The sequence below is a fragment of the Corythoichthys intestinalis genome, chromosome 15 (assembly GCF_030265065.1).
Source record: "Corythoichthys intestinalis isolate RoL2023-P3 chromosome 15, ASM3026506v1, whole genome shotgun sequence".
Lineage (NCBI taxonomy): Eukaryota > Metazoa > Chordata > Actinopteri > Syngnathiformes > Syngnathidae > Corythoichthys > Corythoichthys intestinalis.
Window position 1 is genome coordinate 45,020,069 of NC_080409.1, and position 17,674 is coordinate 45,037,742.

General features: G+C 40.5%; 1 protein-coding gene across 2 annotated transcripts in view; it reads right to left on the reverse strand.

Moving 5' to 3' along the window:
* The window catches only part of pacrg (PARK2 co-regulated), a 475,481-nt gene that overhangs the window by 164,185 nt on the left and 293,622 nt on the right, over positions 1-17,674 (reverse strand). Inside the window, exon 5 of one of the 2 annotated variants that reach the window (XM_057859060.1) lies at positions 14,359-14,553. The exons of the other annotated variant lie outside the window; for it this stretch is intronic. Within the exon in view, the coding sequence (XP_057715043.1) occupies positions 14,474-14,553 (80 nt within the window). The 3' untranslated portion in view covers positions 14,359-14,473. Of the gene's footprint in view, positions 1-14,358; positions 14,554-17,674 lie in introns of those variants that run through there. 2 annotated transcript variants of the gene reach the window in all.

Consider the following 17,674-nt stretch of genomic DNA (forward strand, 5'->3'; position numbering starts at 1 on the left):
GCATGGCGTCTCCGCTCGTCTGCTTGGCTGTTGCGTGCCCGGTGGGGCTCGCGTGCGGCTGGATGTGAAGGGGCGCGCTCGGGCGGGTGGTCCCGGTGTCGGGATTGGCAATGGGGCGGCGTAGGGTCGGTCGCCAAAGGGCTTACACTCAAGGGATTCACACGATTACTGGGTTCTAGATCACAGAGATGATTTGTGTACACTCTATCCCTTTCTGTCACTTAAGTTATAGACTCCCCTACCTCCTTCCCTGTCTTTCCCTGGTCAACCGGCCCCCCACATGGAGTCAACCGGAAATACATTTAGCTGACAATAGCACCAACATATTAATAGTTAGTGCAGTTAGGCGTTCAATGTATTTCTTTTTGTTGTTTGTGTTTTTCTTTCTTCTCTTGTGTTTCTTTTCTTCTGTTCCCCCACAACCCCGTCCTGTTCGTTGCTTTGTCATAATAAACGAGGCATGTTGAATGATCACAATGGGAGTATGTCAGACTCTCAATGTGAAACATTAAAACTGTTCAGACTATCCGACTTCCATTCTCCGTGTCAAACAGCTGAACAGGACAGGTTTTAGAAAAAAAAAAATGTTTTTTTTGTTCATTTAATTCATTTTTTTGTTCGTTTTATTGCTTTACAACTTTTATAGACAATATTTTACTGGAAAATTCTCAATTTTAAAATAAAAAAATCAAATCATATCAATTACATACATATTAATTACACCTTTCGGCCGCCAGGGGGGCCCGCCCACCCCTGAAAATCCGCTTATGATGCAAAGTCTTGAATGTCAAACAGACAAAATATCTGTAAGAGAAGTGTCACTGATCCTGACATGGTTCACTCGCTTGAGTTTTCACTAAGTGATGTTGTGTGAATGCTTGCCTGTCAGTATACAAGATGTACCCTGTGATTGACAAGCAACCAGTCCAGAGTGTACTCTTCTACTCGAACTCAGTGCTCTAGATTTCTCTGACTGTATTTCTTAGTCACGGCTCAGTAAAAGCAATGGCGTTGGTTTAAAAACGTTCTAAATGCAATCTAAATTACCAGCACTCTAAAACCCTTTTAAATATTGACGTTAAAATGTTTTTTATTATAATAAATGTAATTGCAAATCACAGTGACTCAGTTCATTTCTAAATGTGCTCACGCGATTTATTTGACATTCCACGTGTTTGCCATGTAATATTTATTACAGATGAGTTGGCTCTCATTGAGCATTATCTAAATGGGACCTGTGATTATGCTTTTGTTTTCTTTACGCTTCCTGGCTTTGCTGTCACTCCGATTGTAGCTCATCAATAGATGTAGTCATCCGCTCAAGGTGCAGGGTTCCAGTGAATGCCTATTGAACCGACAATAGCTCGTTGAAGACTGTATAGCAGAAGATAAATGCCTGGTAGGCGTTCGACGCTGTAACTCTGCAAGGGTCCCAGAATAGCGATTGACAAATTGGGACAATAAGTCCACTTAAAAGCACCTAGTAGATGTCTATTGAATTACTTCTGTATTATTGATTCAGGAACAAAAGCATTAGCGACCAACATGTCATAAAGCGACACATGCATTGTGTTTAGGAAACAAAGACTACACATCATGCCAGATGTTCCACACTTATGGGTATAGTCACAATTGCAATTGTTGTTTTTCCATCAGCAATACAGGGAATATTGCAAGGAAGAAAAGATGATGAAGATCCAACGCGAAGATCCCTTCAAGGGATCTTTAACATGGCGTCTGTTTACCTGACATTCTTTTGACCCTTGTGTCAAGTCCTGGTGGTCTAGCATAACATCTGTTTTGATAGACTGCCTATGACCTGTTGCCAAATGTTCAATTCATGCTTTGTGATGTTCGGCTACTAAGTACAGTTGTAACACTGACCTTTTGGCGGCAAAAGTGACATTGTAACTCACTGCGGCCTTTAAAAGCAAAGGAATTGTCTTTTTCTTTTGATTGAACAGTGCAAAATCAATGGATACAAGGACTTGGTTTATGTCATGGAATACTGCACGATAGTTAAGATTTTATAGTGAGGCTATGACGTGTAAAGTAGATTTAGTGACGACGAGAGGAATCTGAGCTGGACATTGGACAAGACTCATGAGGATTACCGTATGTGCATTAAGGGGCTTTTCACAGGAAGCGGGGCAAGAGTTCTTGTGAAGGAATGGGATTCAATTACCTCCATCTGATATAGTGAAGACCGTGACATACTCTTGATGACATGGTGACATATGAGGGGATGAGGTTACATCTATTTGAGATATACTTGTAGTTGCAAGGAAAAGTATTTCCAACCTTTGAAATGACCTGAATTACTTAATGAAGTAGTCCAGAAAAATGGCAATAATTTTACAAATGCAGTCTGCTAAAGCGGATACCACACAAGAAAAGTCTATTTAAACCATGTGAACATTTACAGTGCAGGTAGGAAAACGTATGTGAACCCTGAGGCTAATGACTTCTCCAAGAGCTAATCGGAGTCAGGAGTCAGCCAACCTAGAGTTCAATCAATGTGCCGAGATCGGAGGTGTTGGTTGTTGTTGTGGCCCTGCCCTATAAAATCCGCCTCGCCACACGAGTGGCACACACATCAATTTTGAATATAAAGTGAATTAACATGCATACTTCTAAAAGGTTTGAAGATAATTGTTGAAAATGTGCAAAGACTGAGAGCAAATGGGTGTAGTTCCCCGTTGTGGAGCTCGCAAGAAATAGTGTTAACCTGTCTTTCGTGATTTCTTTGTTGTGTGTGACTGAACTTTGGCCACGGAATAAGTTGCCCTTCCCCATTACACAGAAACTTGATATGCCCAATTTTATGGGGGCTGTTGAGCGACAGGACAAAGCTTTCACGATACTGTGTTGTGCTATTTCTCTTTTAAATATTGTTGTCTTATGTGCTTATTTTATGATTACAATCCAATGTAAGTGTTGAATGAAATTTTCATGGTGCATATATACGCCGCTACCTGTTTGAATGATAGTTAAAAGCATAGCAGGCCGCAGTTTGAGAGCATTCAGCGAACACACAGATGGTGATTTTCAAGCTATCTTTTATGTACTTGGAGATTTTTTTTTTTAAATATAAAAAACGGAACACAGACAAGGATGAAAAAGCAGTTTCTGCTCTTGCAGCCCTCTTGAAAACAAAACTGCTGCATTTTAGGGCAAAAGAACTGTTATGTTTGATTAAACAATATGTCTATATGCTGCTATAGCAACTTCACGGCGCATTAAGACCCCAAACTATTTTTAATCTGTCCGTTTTACTCTGGAGACCCCAGTTTACAGACACTGCAACCAATTTTGTTTCAGCCCAGCCATAAAAAGAAATTATATTTGCAATTCAGTATTCTTTTTCCTCCAAACAAGAGAACCTGTGTTTCTACCAAAAAGTTCTATTTTGGTTTCATCTGACCATAACACATTTTCCCAGTCCTCTTCTGGATCATCCAAATGCTCTCTAGCGAACCGCAGACGGGCCTGGACGTGTACTTTCTTCAGCAGGGGGACACGTCTGGCAGTGCAGGATTTGAGTCCCTGGCGGTGCATTGTGTTACTGATAGTAGCCTTTGTTACTGTGGTACCAGCTCTCTGTAGGTCATTCACTAGGTCCCCTTGTGTGGTTCTGGGATTTTCGCTCCCCGTTCTTGATATCATTTTGACGCCACGGGGTGAGTAAGGAGTTGAAAGTCCGTGTTTCCCAACGACAGCCCCAAAACATCACTGCTCTAGAGGAGATCTGCATGGAGGAATGGGCCAAAATACCAGCAACAGTGTGTGAAAAGCTTGTCAAGAGTTACAGAAAACGTTTAGCCTCCGTTATTGCCAACACAGGGTACATAACAAAGTATTGAGATGAACTTTTGGTATAGACCAAATACACATTTTCCACCATGATTTGCAAATAAATTCTTTAAAAATCAAACAATGTGATTTTCTGTTTTTTTTTTTTTTCCACATTCTGCTCTTAAGGTTGAGGTTTACCCATGTTGACAATTACAGGCCTCTCTAATATTTTCAAGTGGGAGAACTTGCACAATTAGTGGTTGACTAAATACTTATTTGCCCCACTATATATAAAGTGAGGAGCAGAAGTATTTGCACCACTTGTGATTTTGCAAGTTCACCCACTTAGAAAATAGGTCGAGGTCTGAAATTGCAATCAAAGATGCATTTTCACTCATAGAGACATAATCTAAAATAAAAATCCAGAAATCCCATTGTATGATTTTTTATTTTTTTTTTATTTTTTTGTAATTTACTGGGGTTCACAAGTATTTGTACTCCTGAGAATGAGCTATAATTATGGCACTCAAAGAGGTGTCAGTCTACCTTAAAAAAAAGTCCACCCTTACCCCATGAGTAACCACCCACCCACCACCTGTTTGAGCTCAATATTTTCACCTGTGCACCCCACATTCATTCATAATACAACTGCTACCAGAAAATGGAGAAGGCTTAACATGATACTCTACCGCGGACTCGGGCTCCATGTAAAATCTCTCCTCGTTGGGCATCACTCATGATGAGAAAAGTGAGGGCTCAGCCTAGAACTAACGGTAGGAGCTGGTCAATGACCTGAAGAGAGCTGGATGCACAGTACATGTGAAGGCCCGTCTGAAGTTTGCCAGGGACCATCTGAATGATGCAGAGGGGTCATGGCAAACTTTAATCATCGTGTGTGGAGGAAAAAGAAGGATGAGTACAATCACAAGAACACCATCCCCACTGTGAAGTATGGATATGGAAAACTCATGCTTTGGGGCTGCTTTTTGGCAAAGGGGACATGACGACTGTACTGTATAAACCAGAAGATGAATGGTGAAATGTATCATCAGATTTTGAGCAACAACCTCCATCCCCCAGTCAGAGATTTGAAGGTGACAGGTAAACATGGCAATGATCCGAAGCACACAGCCAAACTGACCAAGGAGTGGCTGTGCAAAAAGCATATCAAGGTTCTGGAGTGGCCTAGTCAATCTCCAGACCTCAATCCAATAGAAAATCTTTGGATGGAGCTGAAACAACGACGGCCCCGAAACCTGACAGATTTAGAGAAGATTTGTGTGGAGGAATGGGCCGAAATCCCCGTTTCCATATGTGAAAGTCTGGTGAAGAACTACAGAAAACATCTAACCTCTTTAATTGCAAGCAAAGGCTTCTGCATTAAATATTAGCACTGATTTTCTCAGGGGTACAAATACTTATGAACCTCAGTAAATTACAAATAAATTATTGAAAAATCATACAATGTGAGTTTCAGATGTATTTTTTTTATATTATGTATAAAAGTGGAAATGCATCTATGATTGAAACTTAACATCTCTACCTACTTTCTAAGTGAGTGAACTTGCAAAATCACAAGGGGTACAAATACTTCTGCTCCTCACTGTATATATATATATATATATATATATATATATATATATATATATATATATATATATATATATATATATACACACTGTATATAAATCTTTAATACTTGGCAGGGTTGTTTAAAAAAAAAACTATGATATCTTGGTTTCAAGTCATGGGGAGGAGATATTCACCACTATTGCATCAGAGTGAGGGCAAGAGTACAGAGTATTTCAGAGAAGTAGGATGATAAAGATTTAGTTCAAATCTACGTGTGGATACCCAACAATTAGCATAGTAGGCATTTAAAAGTCATTTTCCCATAATATATCCCCTCTAAATCAACTAAATTAGGTATGGGACTGCGTGACACCGACAATCAGCATCAAAGTGTCTATTCATGAGCCCGTGTATGGGACGATGATGAGTCGCTCACAAGCAGGCCAGTGCACAGAGGTTTGTCTCTTTATGGAAGCTGACAAGGCAACCTGGCGCAAGTTGCGAACGCTGATCTAAAGCAAGAAGGACAAACTGTGTCAGAACACAAACACACGGCACAGCACTATTGCTAGCTGCCTGCGGAGATGTCAAACATGATGATGCTAGGGAACCACACACATTCATAAATAAACATGCACACATGCTGACGTTGGTGGCCAAATCTCAATGGACGAATGGATTTCTGCTCAAAGTGTCAGAGTCGCCTCCGTGGATTAGTGACAAACTGCGTTAGCCTAATGGAGATTAAAGCCATTGAAGAGAGGAAAAGCAACATCTTAACTCCTCCACGTCAGTATAAGACCACTTCTTGGATCAGAAGGAGCCCACTTGAGACTATAGTGGACACTCAACTTCCCCTAAAAGAAATTCCGTTAGCAAGCATCAAGGGAAGTTACTTTTAGTGTTATTTTTGCCAGCCTTTTTAGTTGTAGTCTTTTGGAATGAAATACTTACTAACTCATTCACTCCCAGCCATTTTCACCGGAGCAAGGCCCTTCGCTCCCGGCCGTTTTACTGGATTTTGACTGATTCGGCAGGCCCACAGACAATTCTGTTCTATTGCTATATAAACATGGAACCCACCATAAGAAAGATTAGACTCTCTTCTTTCAGCAGAAAAAAAGTTCATATCTTTTTCCATTCTTTAGAAATCAGCATTAGAAAATAGCTTAGTTTGAGCATTTTTCCAATTTCTGATGAAAAAAAAACGGAGAAATTGAGCTTTTTGTGAACGCATACATTTCAAACATAACTTTAACACAGCTATTTTTTGCTTTAGTTGCATCCCAAACATCTGAATAATGTTTTCCTATTACAAAATAACAGAAACAACAAGACAAATAGAGCTTTTGATAGCAAAGTAACAATTTATTTACACATAACTAACTGAAAGATGACGCTGTTCTGGCCACGACGGCCGGTTAAACTATTCCCTCATCGCCGTCTGTCTCATAAAGATGAATTTTTTTGAATCTCTGCGGGCTCTGCTCGCGAGCAGCACGGACTAAACGGCATCTAGTGATCCCGTTCGTTCTGCTTGGTCGTCCAGCGCCTGGCATCCCGGGCGTCCTACCGGTTGTACTGATTGGTCGTCCGCCGCCTGTCATCCATTCGGTCGTCTTTGCCCTCTCCCCGGCTTTGCGGCTTGGCCGTTGGTTGCGGTTGAATAGGGTTGCGGGACTTACCAAATGCGCTACTGCCCTCCAGTGGCCAGTTTTATTGCTTTAAAATGAGTTTTGAGCTTTGTGCAATGTGTCTAAGATGGATCGGAACCTCTTGATGCCTCTTGTAAAAAAACAAACAAAAAAAAAAAACGCAAAAGACGTTTAAATATGTTTTTGGGACACTGAAGCAATTAAAAATAGAACATATTTATACATTTTTGGGAGCAAATGAGTTAATTATTTCTTAAATGTGTCCGTCTAGTTTCGGTCGCCGAGTACTGAAACCGGTTGTCAGTAAAAAATTTGAATGTTTTTTTTTTTTTTAGTTCAGTTATGGTCTAAAAAACAATTAAGGATTAACATTTACAGTAGACTTGGGGTGTCAAATGATTAAGTTTTTTAATCGAGTTAATTACAGCTTAAAAATTAATCGTAATAATCGCAATTAATCGCAATTCAAACCATCTATAAAATATGCCATTTTTTTCTGTAAATTAATGTTGGAATGGAAAGATAAGACACAAGATGGATATATACATTCAACATACGGTACATAAGTACTGTATTTATTATAACAATAAATCAACAAGATGGCATTACCATTATTAACATTCTGTTAAAGCGATCCATGGATAGAAAGACTTGTAGTTCTTAAAAGATAAATGTTAGTACAAGATATAGAAATTTTATATTAAAACCCCTCTTAATGTTTTCGTTTTAATAAAATTTGTAAAATTTTCCATCAAAACATAAACTAGTAGCCCGCCATTGTTGATGTCAATAACTACTTACACAATGCTCATGGGTGCTGAAGCCTATAAAACCCACACCCAAGCGCCAGCAGAGGGCGACAAAACTCAGAAAAACACAACAAGTACACATTTCACTGTGCTGTCATTTTAATCTGTTTGAGCGGGGCATTTGTGCGTTAATTGCGTCAAATATTTTAATGTGATTAATTAAAAAAATAATTACCACCTGTTAACGCGATAATTTTGACTGCCCTACAGGAGACACATATTTTTTAGGACAGGTAGTCTCCGGGTTACAACGTATGCGATTTACGTGATTTCGACATTACCATGCCGGCTCTCGTCAACCATTTTGTCTCCAGTCGTTTTTTTTGTAGTCACGTAACAGTGTTTTGAAGTGTATTTTTTACTTTATTTTATTAATATGGCACATAATACAGGGTGATTTAAAAAAAGTACGTGGCAAAACCATCGCGGTGTATTTAAAAAAAACAACAACAACAAAAAATTAATAACTAGCTGGATAAAAGTATTGTATATAAACAAGTTTTTATCTCATGCTTTACAAGTGCTCAATGTGACCACCATCAGCAACACGGACAACATCAAGCCGATATGAAAAATCCTCCTAAACGCGCTAGGATATCCTCGTCCACTGTGTTGATTGCAGCTGTTAATTGGTCTTTCAAGTCATTGATGTTTACTGGTAATAGTGGAACAAAAACCTTCTCTTTGACACCTAATTAAACAAGGATAATAACTGAGACATTCATTATATAATACAAACTTTACATCTTTATGGGAATTGACATGATTTTAATGATTCCGATTCCATTATCGATACTGCCTAATGATTCGATTCTTTATCGATTCTCTTACCGATTCTAATTTGGGGGAAAAGAAGAACATTTTGATTTGCATCTAGTTTGTTTAATCAGAAGTCACAACCTTACAAACTCCCAATGAGGTCAAAAGAGGCCCAAAGCCTCGATGTTAACTCTGGCAATATGAAACTGTGGCAAATAGACAAGAATGTGCAACATTTTACTGAAACATTTTTCTAATAGAAATAAATCCCCCTTTTTTAAATGGACATATGAACTGATAGTACTAAAAAATAATCATAAAAAAAAGATAAATAATGTCAAGTACAACAGAACAACGCGTAGTGCAAATGTGCAAAATTAACAATTCTTTTGCAGAAAAATAAGCATGTCTGCTTTTTCAGGTAGGATACGTGATCTTTCTGGACTTATGGTATCTCCAGCAGTGGAGAACAACCTCTCAGATGGGGTGGAGAAAGCCTGCACACACACACAAAGTGTTCAGCTAGTCCAGACAGCAGGGGCAGAGTATCTCTTTTGTTGTCCCAAATATTAACAAGCTTATAATTAGGTGGGTGTAATTACATAAGGATGGTTGGATCTCATACAATATAGGAGGAATTTTAGCACAATCCTCCGTTAACTTAGATTTGTTAACTTCCTAGACATAGTTGGGGTACTCTAACGAAAGGCCTTTTGATACTGAGTAGAATAAAAGTGGTTTGGGACCAATGGGACCATCCTAGCTCGAATTACGGGCGAAAATATGCTAATTGGCTGTAGTCGTCAGGGGCATTTCGGGAAGCAATTTGAAACATCCATTTCCGTTAGTCGTAGCAACACAAAAATACCACCATTGGATGCGGAGGTATATACTTTTGTGTGAAATCAGTAGTCAGATTGGCCCTACGACCCACCAAATTTATATTATTCTGAAAAAAAAAACACTGATTGGTGGACTACCGACTGAAATTAGTATTAAAATTGCTAATAAAATCGTTTAGGATTATTTTAGATGCATATATGTTATATTTTTCTTATAGAGTATTCAACGAGGAAGACGATAGACCCATTAATAGACTTTTTTGGAAAAATCACCATTTATTTAACTGATTTGCTCCCAAAAACGTATAAATACGTTCTATTTTTAATTGTTTCAGTGTCCCAAAAACGTATTTATACGTCTTTTACGTTTTTTTTTCACAACAGACATCTCTAGGTTCTGACGCAAATTTGCTCCAAAGCACAACGTTCAAAATCCATTTTAAAGCAATAAAACTGGCCACTGGAGGGCAGTAGGGCATTTGGTAAGAACTCATATTGGACCATGAAAGGAAGTGAGGAGAGGAGACATTACCCGCGGAACGAATGGTCGGGGTGCACGGCCGGGGCACTGGTGGAAGACGACCGAATGGATGATCAGGAGAACGTCCAGGATGCCAGGTGTGGGAAGTCCGAGTAAGATGATCGGGAGGACGTCCGGGATGCCAGGTGATTAACGACCAAGTGCGACGACCAGGATGCCAGGCGGCGGACGACCGAGCAGAACAATCGGGAGGACGTCCGGGATGCCAGGCGTTGGACGACCGAGCAGAACGATGGGGATCACCAGTGTAGCGGATGATGTTGTTGAGTCTGTCTTGCTCGTTGAGTAGAGTTCACGTTGCCGTATTTGGCCGTTCGTGTCTCTCGTGACTCTCTAGTGTCTCGTGACTCAGCCGGAAACGCGCACGGCTAAATTAGTTCCCCCCCAGGAACACAACATGCCCCACACAAGTTCCCTAGGTGAATTCTGTTTTGAGGTAGTGGTCACTACAGAAGAAAGATTCAAAAAAATCTATCTTGATGAGACAGGCGATGATGAAGGAAAGGTTTACCCCTTCTGGCGAGACAGCTGCGGCCACAACAGCGTCATCTCTCAGTTCAATCGTTTAGTTATGTGTAAATAAATTGTTACTTTGCTATCAAAAGCTCTATTTGTCTTGTTGTTTATGTTATTTTGTAGAAGGAAAACATTCAGATGTTTGGGATGTCACAAAAGCAAAAAATAGCTGTGTTAAAGTCAAAGTTATGTTTGAAAAAAGCTAAATTTCTTTTTTTTTTTTTTCATCAGAAATTGGAAAATTGCTCAAACTAAGCTATTTTCTAATGCGGATTTCTAAAGAATGGAAAAAGATATGAACTAACTTTTTTTCTTGCTGAAAGAAGAGTCTAATCTTTCTTTTGGTGGGTGACATGTTTATATAGCAATAGAAAAGAATTTCTGTGGGCCTTGCAAAATCATTCAAAATCCAGTAAAACGGCCAGGAGCAAAGGGGGTTGCGCCGGTGAAAATGGCTGGGAGTGAATGAGTTAAGTAATCTCATAAATAATGACCTCGCCTGTGAAAATCAATGCGAAGTCACTTGGTGATGACTCGCCAGGTTATACTTGGGAACAACCACTCTTTGAATAATCACGTAGTTTTCCTTGCTGAATCGAGCATTCATATCATGTGTAAATTACGTGACATACTTCGTGCTGGTTGGATTCTATAAAAGAATCGTTACATAAACTGCTAAACGATTCCATGGAATTGAAACGCACGGAACCAGTTCTCTACAGAAATCAGTCCTCCATTCCCATCCCTGCTGATGAGTGTTCTCAAGCATTCAACTTTGCAACTCTCCTAATATGCATTCTATTAAACAAATGAAATTATTATAAAGAGCTGAAAGTGAATTGCCAGGACAAAGCATAAATCCAACAATCCCAACGTTGTTTACCATTTGTCCGTTGAGTGAGGGGCTATTTAATTGTGCTGCTGGCCAGCCTCCACGCGCTGCAGCATGCAATCAAAGTAGTGCTTTGTCGGGCTTTCAAAGCGCCTGCACCCAGACACCAAATTCTATTTCATTTCAAGTCTGCTAGCTTCCAGCCTTGGGGCTCTGCTCCCCCTTCTGTTGCCGTGCGCTTTCTCCACAAGTGCGTATGAACAAATTAATGAGTGCAGCGTTAAAAAAAAAACAGAACACCTCCTAAAGAATGTGCTGAAGTAATTACGTACCGAGACAGACCCTAAAGAAAGATGAGTTGTTTGTGTTTGGAATTAGGCGACGAAATGAGGCAGTTCTGTCGTAGTCTGTCAAGAATGAAGCTTTTAAGAGGGTCAACAGAGCTAGAGTGTCTGCGCTCAGATTATGCATGAATCTGCCCGCTTATCGGCTGACCTTTAAATTGAAGCCGCGAAGGCCCGAGGGATGCCGCCCGTACCTGATTGGGCGCCGTGGACCCGCTGACCAAAGAAATTAACAGAGTTGGTAGGTGCGCAGAGCCGCAAGGCATCAGGACTGAAGGAACATAGTTGAAGAACGATTGATAAGAGCGCTCAACTTATTTCTGTCTCTCCAGGGCTTGCATAGACTTGAATAGTGGCACATCAGTCACCCATGTCCCTGATGTCTTTTGTTGCTTTTTGTTTTTTTTTTTCCCTTCTTTGTTTATCCCCATGTTCCAACAGAGAATGTTGTTGTCTTTTGTAATTTTTTGCTCTCCTTTCTCTTTTTCAATTCCCTGGTTCCCCAACCAGGTTGCAACAGGTGCTGTTAGTTTATTTGAAATTACGTGTTTGTGTATCTTTTGTTATTGTTCAACCAAAAATTGCAATAGGTATTGTCCTTGGTTGTTACTTAATGCTCTATCATGTGACTATCTGAATATAAAAATGATTTTCTGATAACTAGAGCTGCATCACACAGCAGTTCAATTTCGATTTCTTGGCCCAAAAGCGACACGTATCTGAATTTTTTTTTTAAATCCGGTGCGAACAGTCCGATTTCGATTTGTCATATGTGACAACATTGTAGTTCGAACGCAGATGCATATGAATGTGATTTATACGTCATCAACAGTTAAATGTAGTCACCACCGTTCGACAGAACAACAGTTTTTGCATGTATGGCGACTCAAAAATAAATCGTAACCAAAAACATCCTAATTTAGTATCAGCCCTATGGTGTGAACGTAGCCTAAAAGACGGAAAGACAACCAGTGGCGTAGTCCCGACATGACCAAGGTAGAATCTGGAGTGGATTTTCACCCCTGTTCCCGGAGGAAAAATCATTCCATTCCAATCCCGGGGCTGAGTCAAAACGTAAATCCAATCCTGTCCACTCCTGTAGAATGACTCCCAAAAGTATTGTATTTTTTTTAATGATGGAGGATACACTACCCTGTGGTGGCAGCATTGGGTCTGGATGGACTGTCGCCTTGTATGACTGAGGACCAGACTCAGACGTCTGACATGAATGAAGGTTCGCTGTGCTCTGGTTTGGCCCAAATAAGGTTGTAAGTTGTTTCAGCTAATATATGTTTGTGTATGCATTTGTGATTAAGAGCTACAGTTTGTGGAGTTATGTGTGAGCGATTTGCTATGAGAATTGTAAATATGTTAGCATTCGTAGCTTTTATGATAGCGGACTTTTGTCAGGCAAATTAGGCAAATTTAATCCACTGAATTTACATATTGATCAGACTAGATGGACATTTGAACAACAATTTTTTTGCTTAAAGTGCATTATTGTTAAAATGCTTGTCGTTTTGAACATAAGTGTACATATGGTTGTTAAAGCTTTACAAGTTGTCAGAAGTGAACACGTCATTTTAATAAAGTAAAAAATAAGCTACTGGGAGGTACAATAAGGTACTGCTTATGCGACAAAAAAAAAAAAAAAGACTGAAGACAAAATGGGTGTCAAGTTCAAAAATAGACCCTTAGGTAGACATTTGTAAAATTACCCAAAAATAAGGAGAGAAGACACTCAGTTTTCTTGGCCAAGGAGAGCAAGGAGGGACTAGACAGAGAAATGCTAGATTACGCTGTATAGTCACCAAAATTGATCTAAGGAAAAAAACCTCCTTGCACTTTTTATTAGGGGTTTGTCCTAACACAGAAGGGTGCCGCCCTAAAGGGAGGGGGAAAGCAAGCTGGAGACACCCATGTGATTTTGATTGGCTATGTGTGAGCATGTAGGTGGAACTAACTAAATACATGTGTGTAAGCAAAGGCACTTAGATAAAGTGGTCAGAATGACCCAGACACTTCAGTTATGCCATGGAAGATGTCCCCGAATGGAAGATGTCCTCGAAAGTCTAGACGAAAGTCTAGACGTCAGGTGCTGAAGATGTCCCGGAAGGTCTAGTTACGCAATGATGCGGCCATGAAGCAAGGCAGTTGTCATCCCGACCCTCTTTACTCTTTGTAACACTTAAACATTATACTACAACCTAGTATAGAAAGCAATAATCATTTACTGGTTGTATCAATACGAAAAAATATGGCAATATGTATTATGTATGTATTAGGTATGTATGAGCACAAGCAAATATTAAATCCATCAAGCAAATATTCAATCAACCCTCGATAATTAACTCAACAATGGGCAAAGAGACTCTGGCGTCGGCTACTGCGGAAACAAGGTTGTATTTCAAAGCAAAAAACAACGGAGGATGCGTTCAATGGTTTATTAAATACAAAAATACACGCGATTGCTGGCTGAAAAGGGAGTATTACACAATGCGTCCTTGACAGAACCGAGGAAGAGAGTCCATCGTCCATCTTTGAAAATGTGTGGTTTATTTTGTTCCCGGTGCTAGGGTCCGCTACTGCGGTTGTACTTCAAAGCAGAAAACAACAGAGGGAGGCGTTCTATGGTTTATTAAATACAAAAATACACGCGATCGCTGGTTGAAAAGGGGGAAAAAGCACAATGGATCTGTGACAGTAGGTCAACGTGGATCAATAAAATACTAACATAAGTGGTAGGCAGAGAGCCAATAAGACAACAAAACAAAGCTTGATGAGCTTGAAGTGGCTCCAGTTATGACGTCAAGAACGCTTCCTCTGGAACAAAACATGATTTGACCAACATTGTGACAGCCGATGCCGACCAAAAATGACGTAATGTCCTGAAGGGGAAAAGATATCGTCATCGCACACACCATATAATTGTTTGCATTAGTCTAACACAAAGATAGTCTAACACATACATATGGTACAGGTTCTCGTAGGCACCGTCTAACTGTTTGCATTACTCTAACACACGTAATATAATTAATCAGGAAATAGTATCATTTTCATATTTACGGTAGGACTACACTACTAATATAAAATAAATAGCACACCATAGTTTAATGAGAAGAAATAGAAGAGATATACAATGCCGTCTTATCACGAGATTGACGCACCAACTCTTGCAATCAGCTCTCCCAGCAAACTCCAAGGACAAAGCGCTTTGTCCTAAAACAAGTACAGCCAGCCCGGACAGCAAAGTTGATAGCGGGCGTCCCAATTCGCGCACGAACCTAAGCCGCCCAAAACCGGCCACCGAGGGGAAGACCCAAAAGCAATGCCCAGACGCACCTTCGGACAAGCCGTCGACACGGCCCACTTCAGCAAAGACTTTAAAAAGACCGGACACTGAGATAACACAGATTTTTGCTGCTCGGAAACATGTAGCCTTGTTTTGGATCCAGAATTGTCCCTCCGTCGTCTGTTTTTGCCTTGTTTTTACCATTGTCGACGAATAAATTGTCCACCTGTTTTCGGTGAGTGGGGCGGATTTCAACAGTCCGTGTTATAAAATCGCGCAGCAGCCCTCGCGCAGAGAGCACCACTGGGAAACACGGGACAAGTGTGTGAAAGTGTCCAACCCACGTCATTCTCGGGATATCTCTTCATGCGTGAAAGCAATGACACGAGTAAATCCCGCGTCACCTACATGGGAATTTCCCTGGATACTGTATATATGTGGAAAAGGGCTAGATTTTAAAATATGTTGGGGTTTTTTGGCTGTTTCGGTCAAAAAAGGTTCCCGACCCCTACTCTAGACCAGGGTTGCAAACAAAACCAGTTAAAAACAAAAGACTTGATACCAAAACTATATTCTCTTGAGCTTGAGAGAGGTGGAGAAATTCATTATGTGCCCCCAAGCATGCTAACACAGGTGACGAACGATGTATTACCTGGATTCCATCTCTCCAGCCATCCCCACCCTTATGTCTCTCGGCCTCTTGCTGTATTTTCAAGGCGGAGGAGGATGTCAGCGGGCCGTGATTGCCTGATAGATAGATATCTCCTACTGGAGAGGGGCGAGGTGGAAGAGGCGACAGCGGTTGAGGATGAGGTGTGTGTTTTATCATCCGCGGGGACAGGGGGGCTGTGTTCGTCTGTGGAGGATGATGGATTACATGGGGGGCCACGGGTTTATGTGTGTGTTTTGCACGGCGGTATATACGTGGGAGTTTTGTGCGGCTACGTTAGTCAGCTTTCCCTAGCGTCCACTGCGTACACAGAAAGGAACATGCAAGCGTATTAATTTTTCACTACGGCAGCTAGAAAAGGTCATTAAATAAAGCAAATGTTTGTGATCGAGACCTATACAGTGTAGCGCTAGGGCATAAGACCACAACTTGTTCAACTCTAGCAAATAGCAGGCTCAAACCAGGGTATTTGTCTTGTCTGAATAGGTCAAACAATGTGACAATACCTAAGTTAAGCATGAAATGTAATTTCTCACAAAGATTTTTTCAACAAAACACAAGAGCTGTTCTGCAGTTTTATTTATGAAGACATCCAGTATGGCCTGCGAGTGTGTGATTCTCCGATAAAGACAAACGCATGGGCGAAGACAGAGTGGCTGACCCTGGCATCGCATCTGTCACCATCGGAAAAACCTCACAAGTCGGACACGCACAAAGAGCTACTATCACTAGTTGTGTGTGTGCCCGGAATTCAAGTGGTTGAGACCTTATCATAGCTGGCCACATTCCTACAGCAAGAAGATAAAAGAGGCCAAATGAAACAGATCACCCCATGTTTCTCTGTGCATGTTCGTGTGTGTGCTACTGCGAGACTATGTCAGTGATGAATTGGGGTTTAAGGACCTACACCTCGCAGATAAGCATAGAAAAACGCCACCGGGACAACACAACAATGCCACAGTACCAGCTAAAATAAAGAGCACGTCCAAAGAGCCCCCAAGGTAGAAAGTAACCTTGTTGAAAGTGTTAAAAAAAAAAGCAGAGGATAATGTTTCATGCAAAATATGCCAAGACCAATGTGTGTCTGAAGATGTAATGGATAATACCACTAACGTTCAGAACATGCATTAAACTGTCACATATCTCCGGTTCACTGATGTTATTGATGGACAATGCCTTTAAAAACAAAACAGCATAGAAGGAACTTGAGAGTCAGTCGATGATCAAATGCCTACTTCAAGGACATGTGAAAAAAAAAAAAACTTAGAACAGACTAGAAAAAGACCAAGATCTAAATTTTTTAAACTCTGAATAGACTACAGTAATGACACCACATAGACTCCGCCATCAGTTGACAAGACAACTCCCACAGACTTTGCACCACGCCTTGCTGTAGGGGGCTGACCTATAGGGCATTGAGGTGGCCTTCACTATTCACTGTGATAAACTCAAAACACGCTGCGTTCTAACGCCGGATACATGTCATGTACAAGACTGAGGAACCAGTTACATATCGCAGACATAGGATTTTTTTGATGTTGACAAAGAAAACAATCAGGTCAAGTGGTAATGGCTAGTTGGCATGCAAACGTATGCTGTATCGCTGACGACACTGAATGCTGTGTGTTTGTGCCTTATATACTGTTCTCGTTGTTCTTTGTGACATAATAAAGAGTACACAGTCCTTGTGATGAAAGCTTTGTGATGCATGAGTGTGATGCAATATGGTGGTACATTGGTACATGACAATTTAGGTGGAAATAGGACAAAGGTTTTACTGCATACAAGTGGGCAGGAGTGTCCCCAGTGATTTGGTCGAGGTTTCAAGGTAATTATTATAAAAAACAGCACCATGCATGCACTTTCACGTTGTGAATACAATGAAATGAATGGAAAAAATTAGCCTAACATAAGCTTGAAATATTTACGTAACATCAATGATATCTGCCCGTTTTTTGCTTTTAACCAAGCATCTAGACTGTATTATGTTCATATCTATAGAAATCCCATGATTTTAGCATTTATTTGCAAGAATTTTCAACTTGAA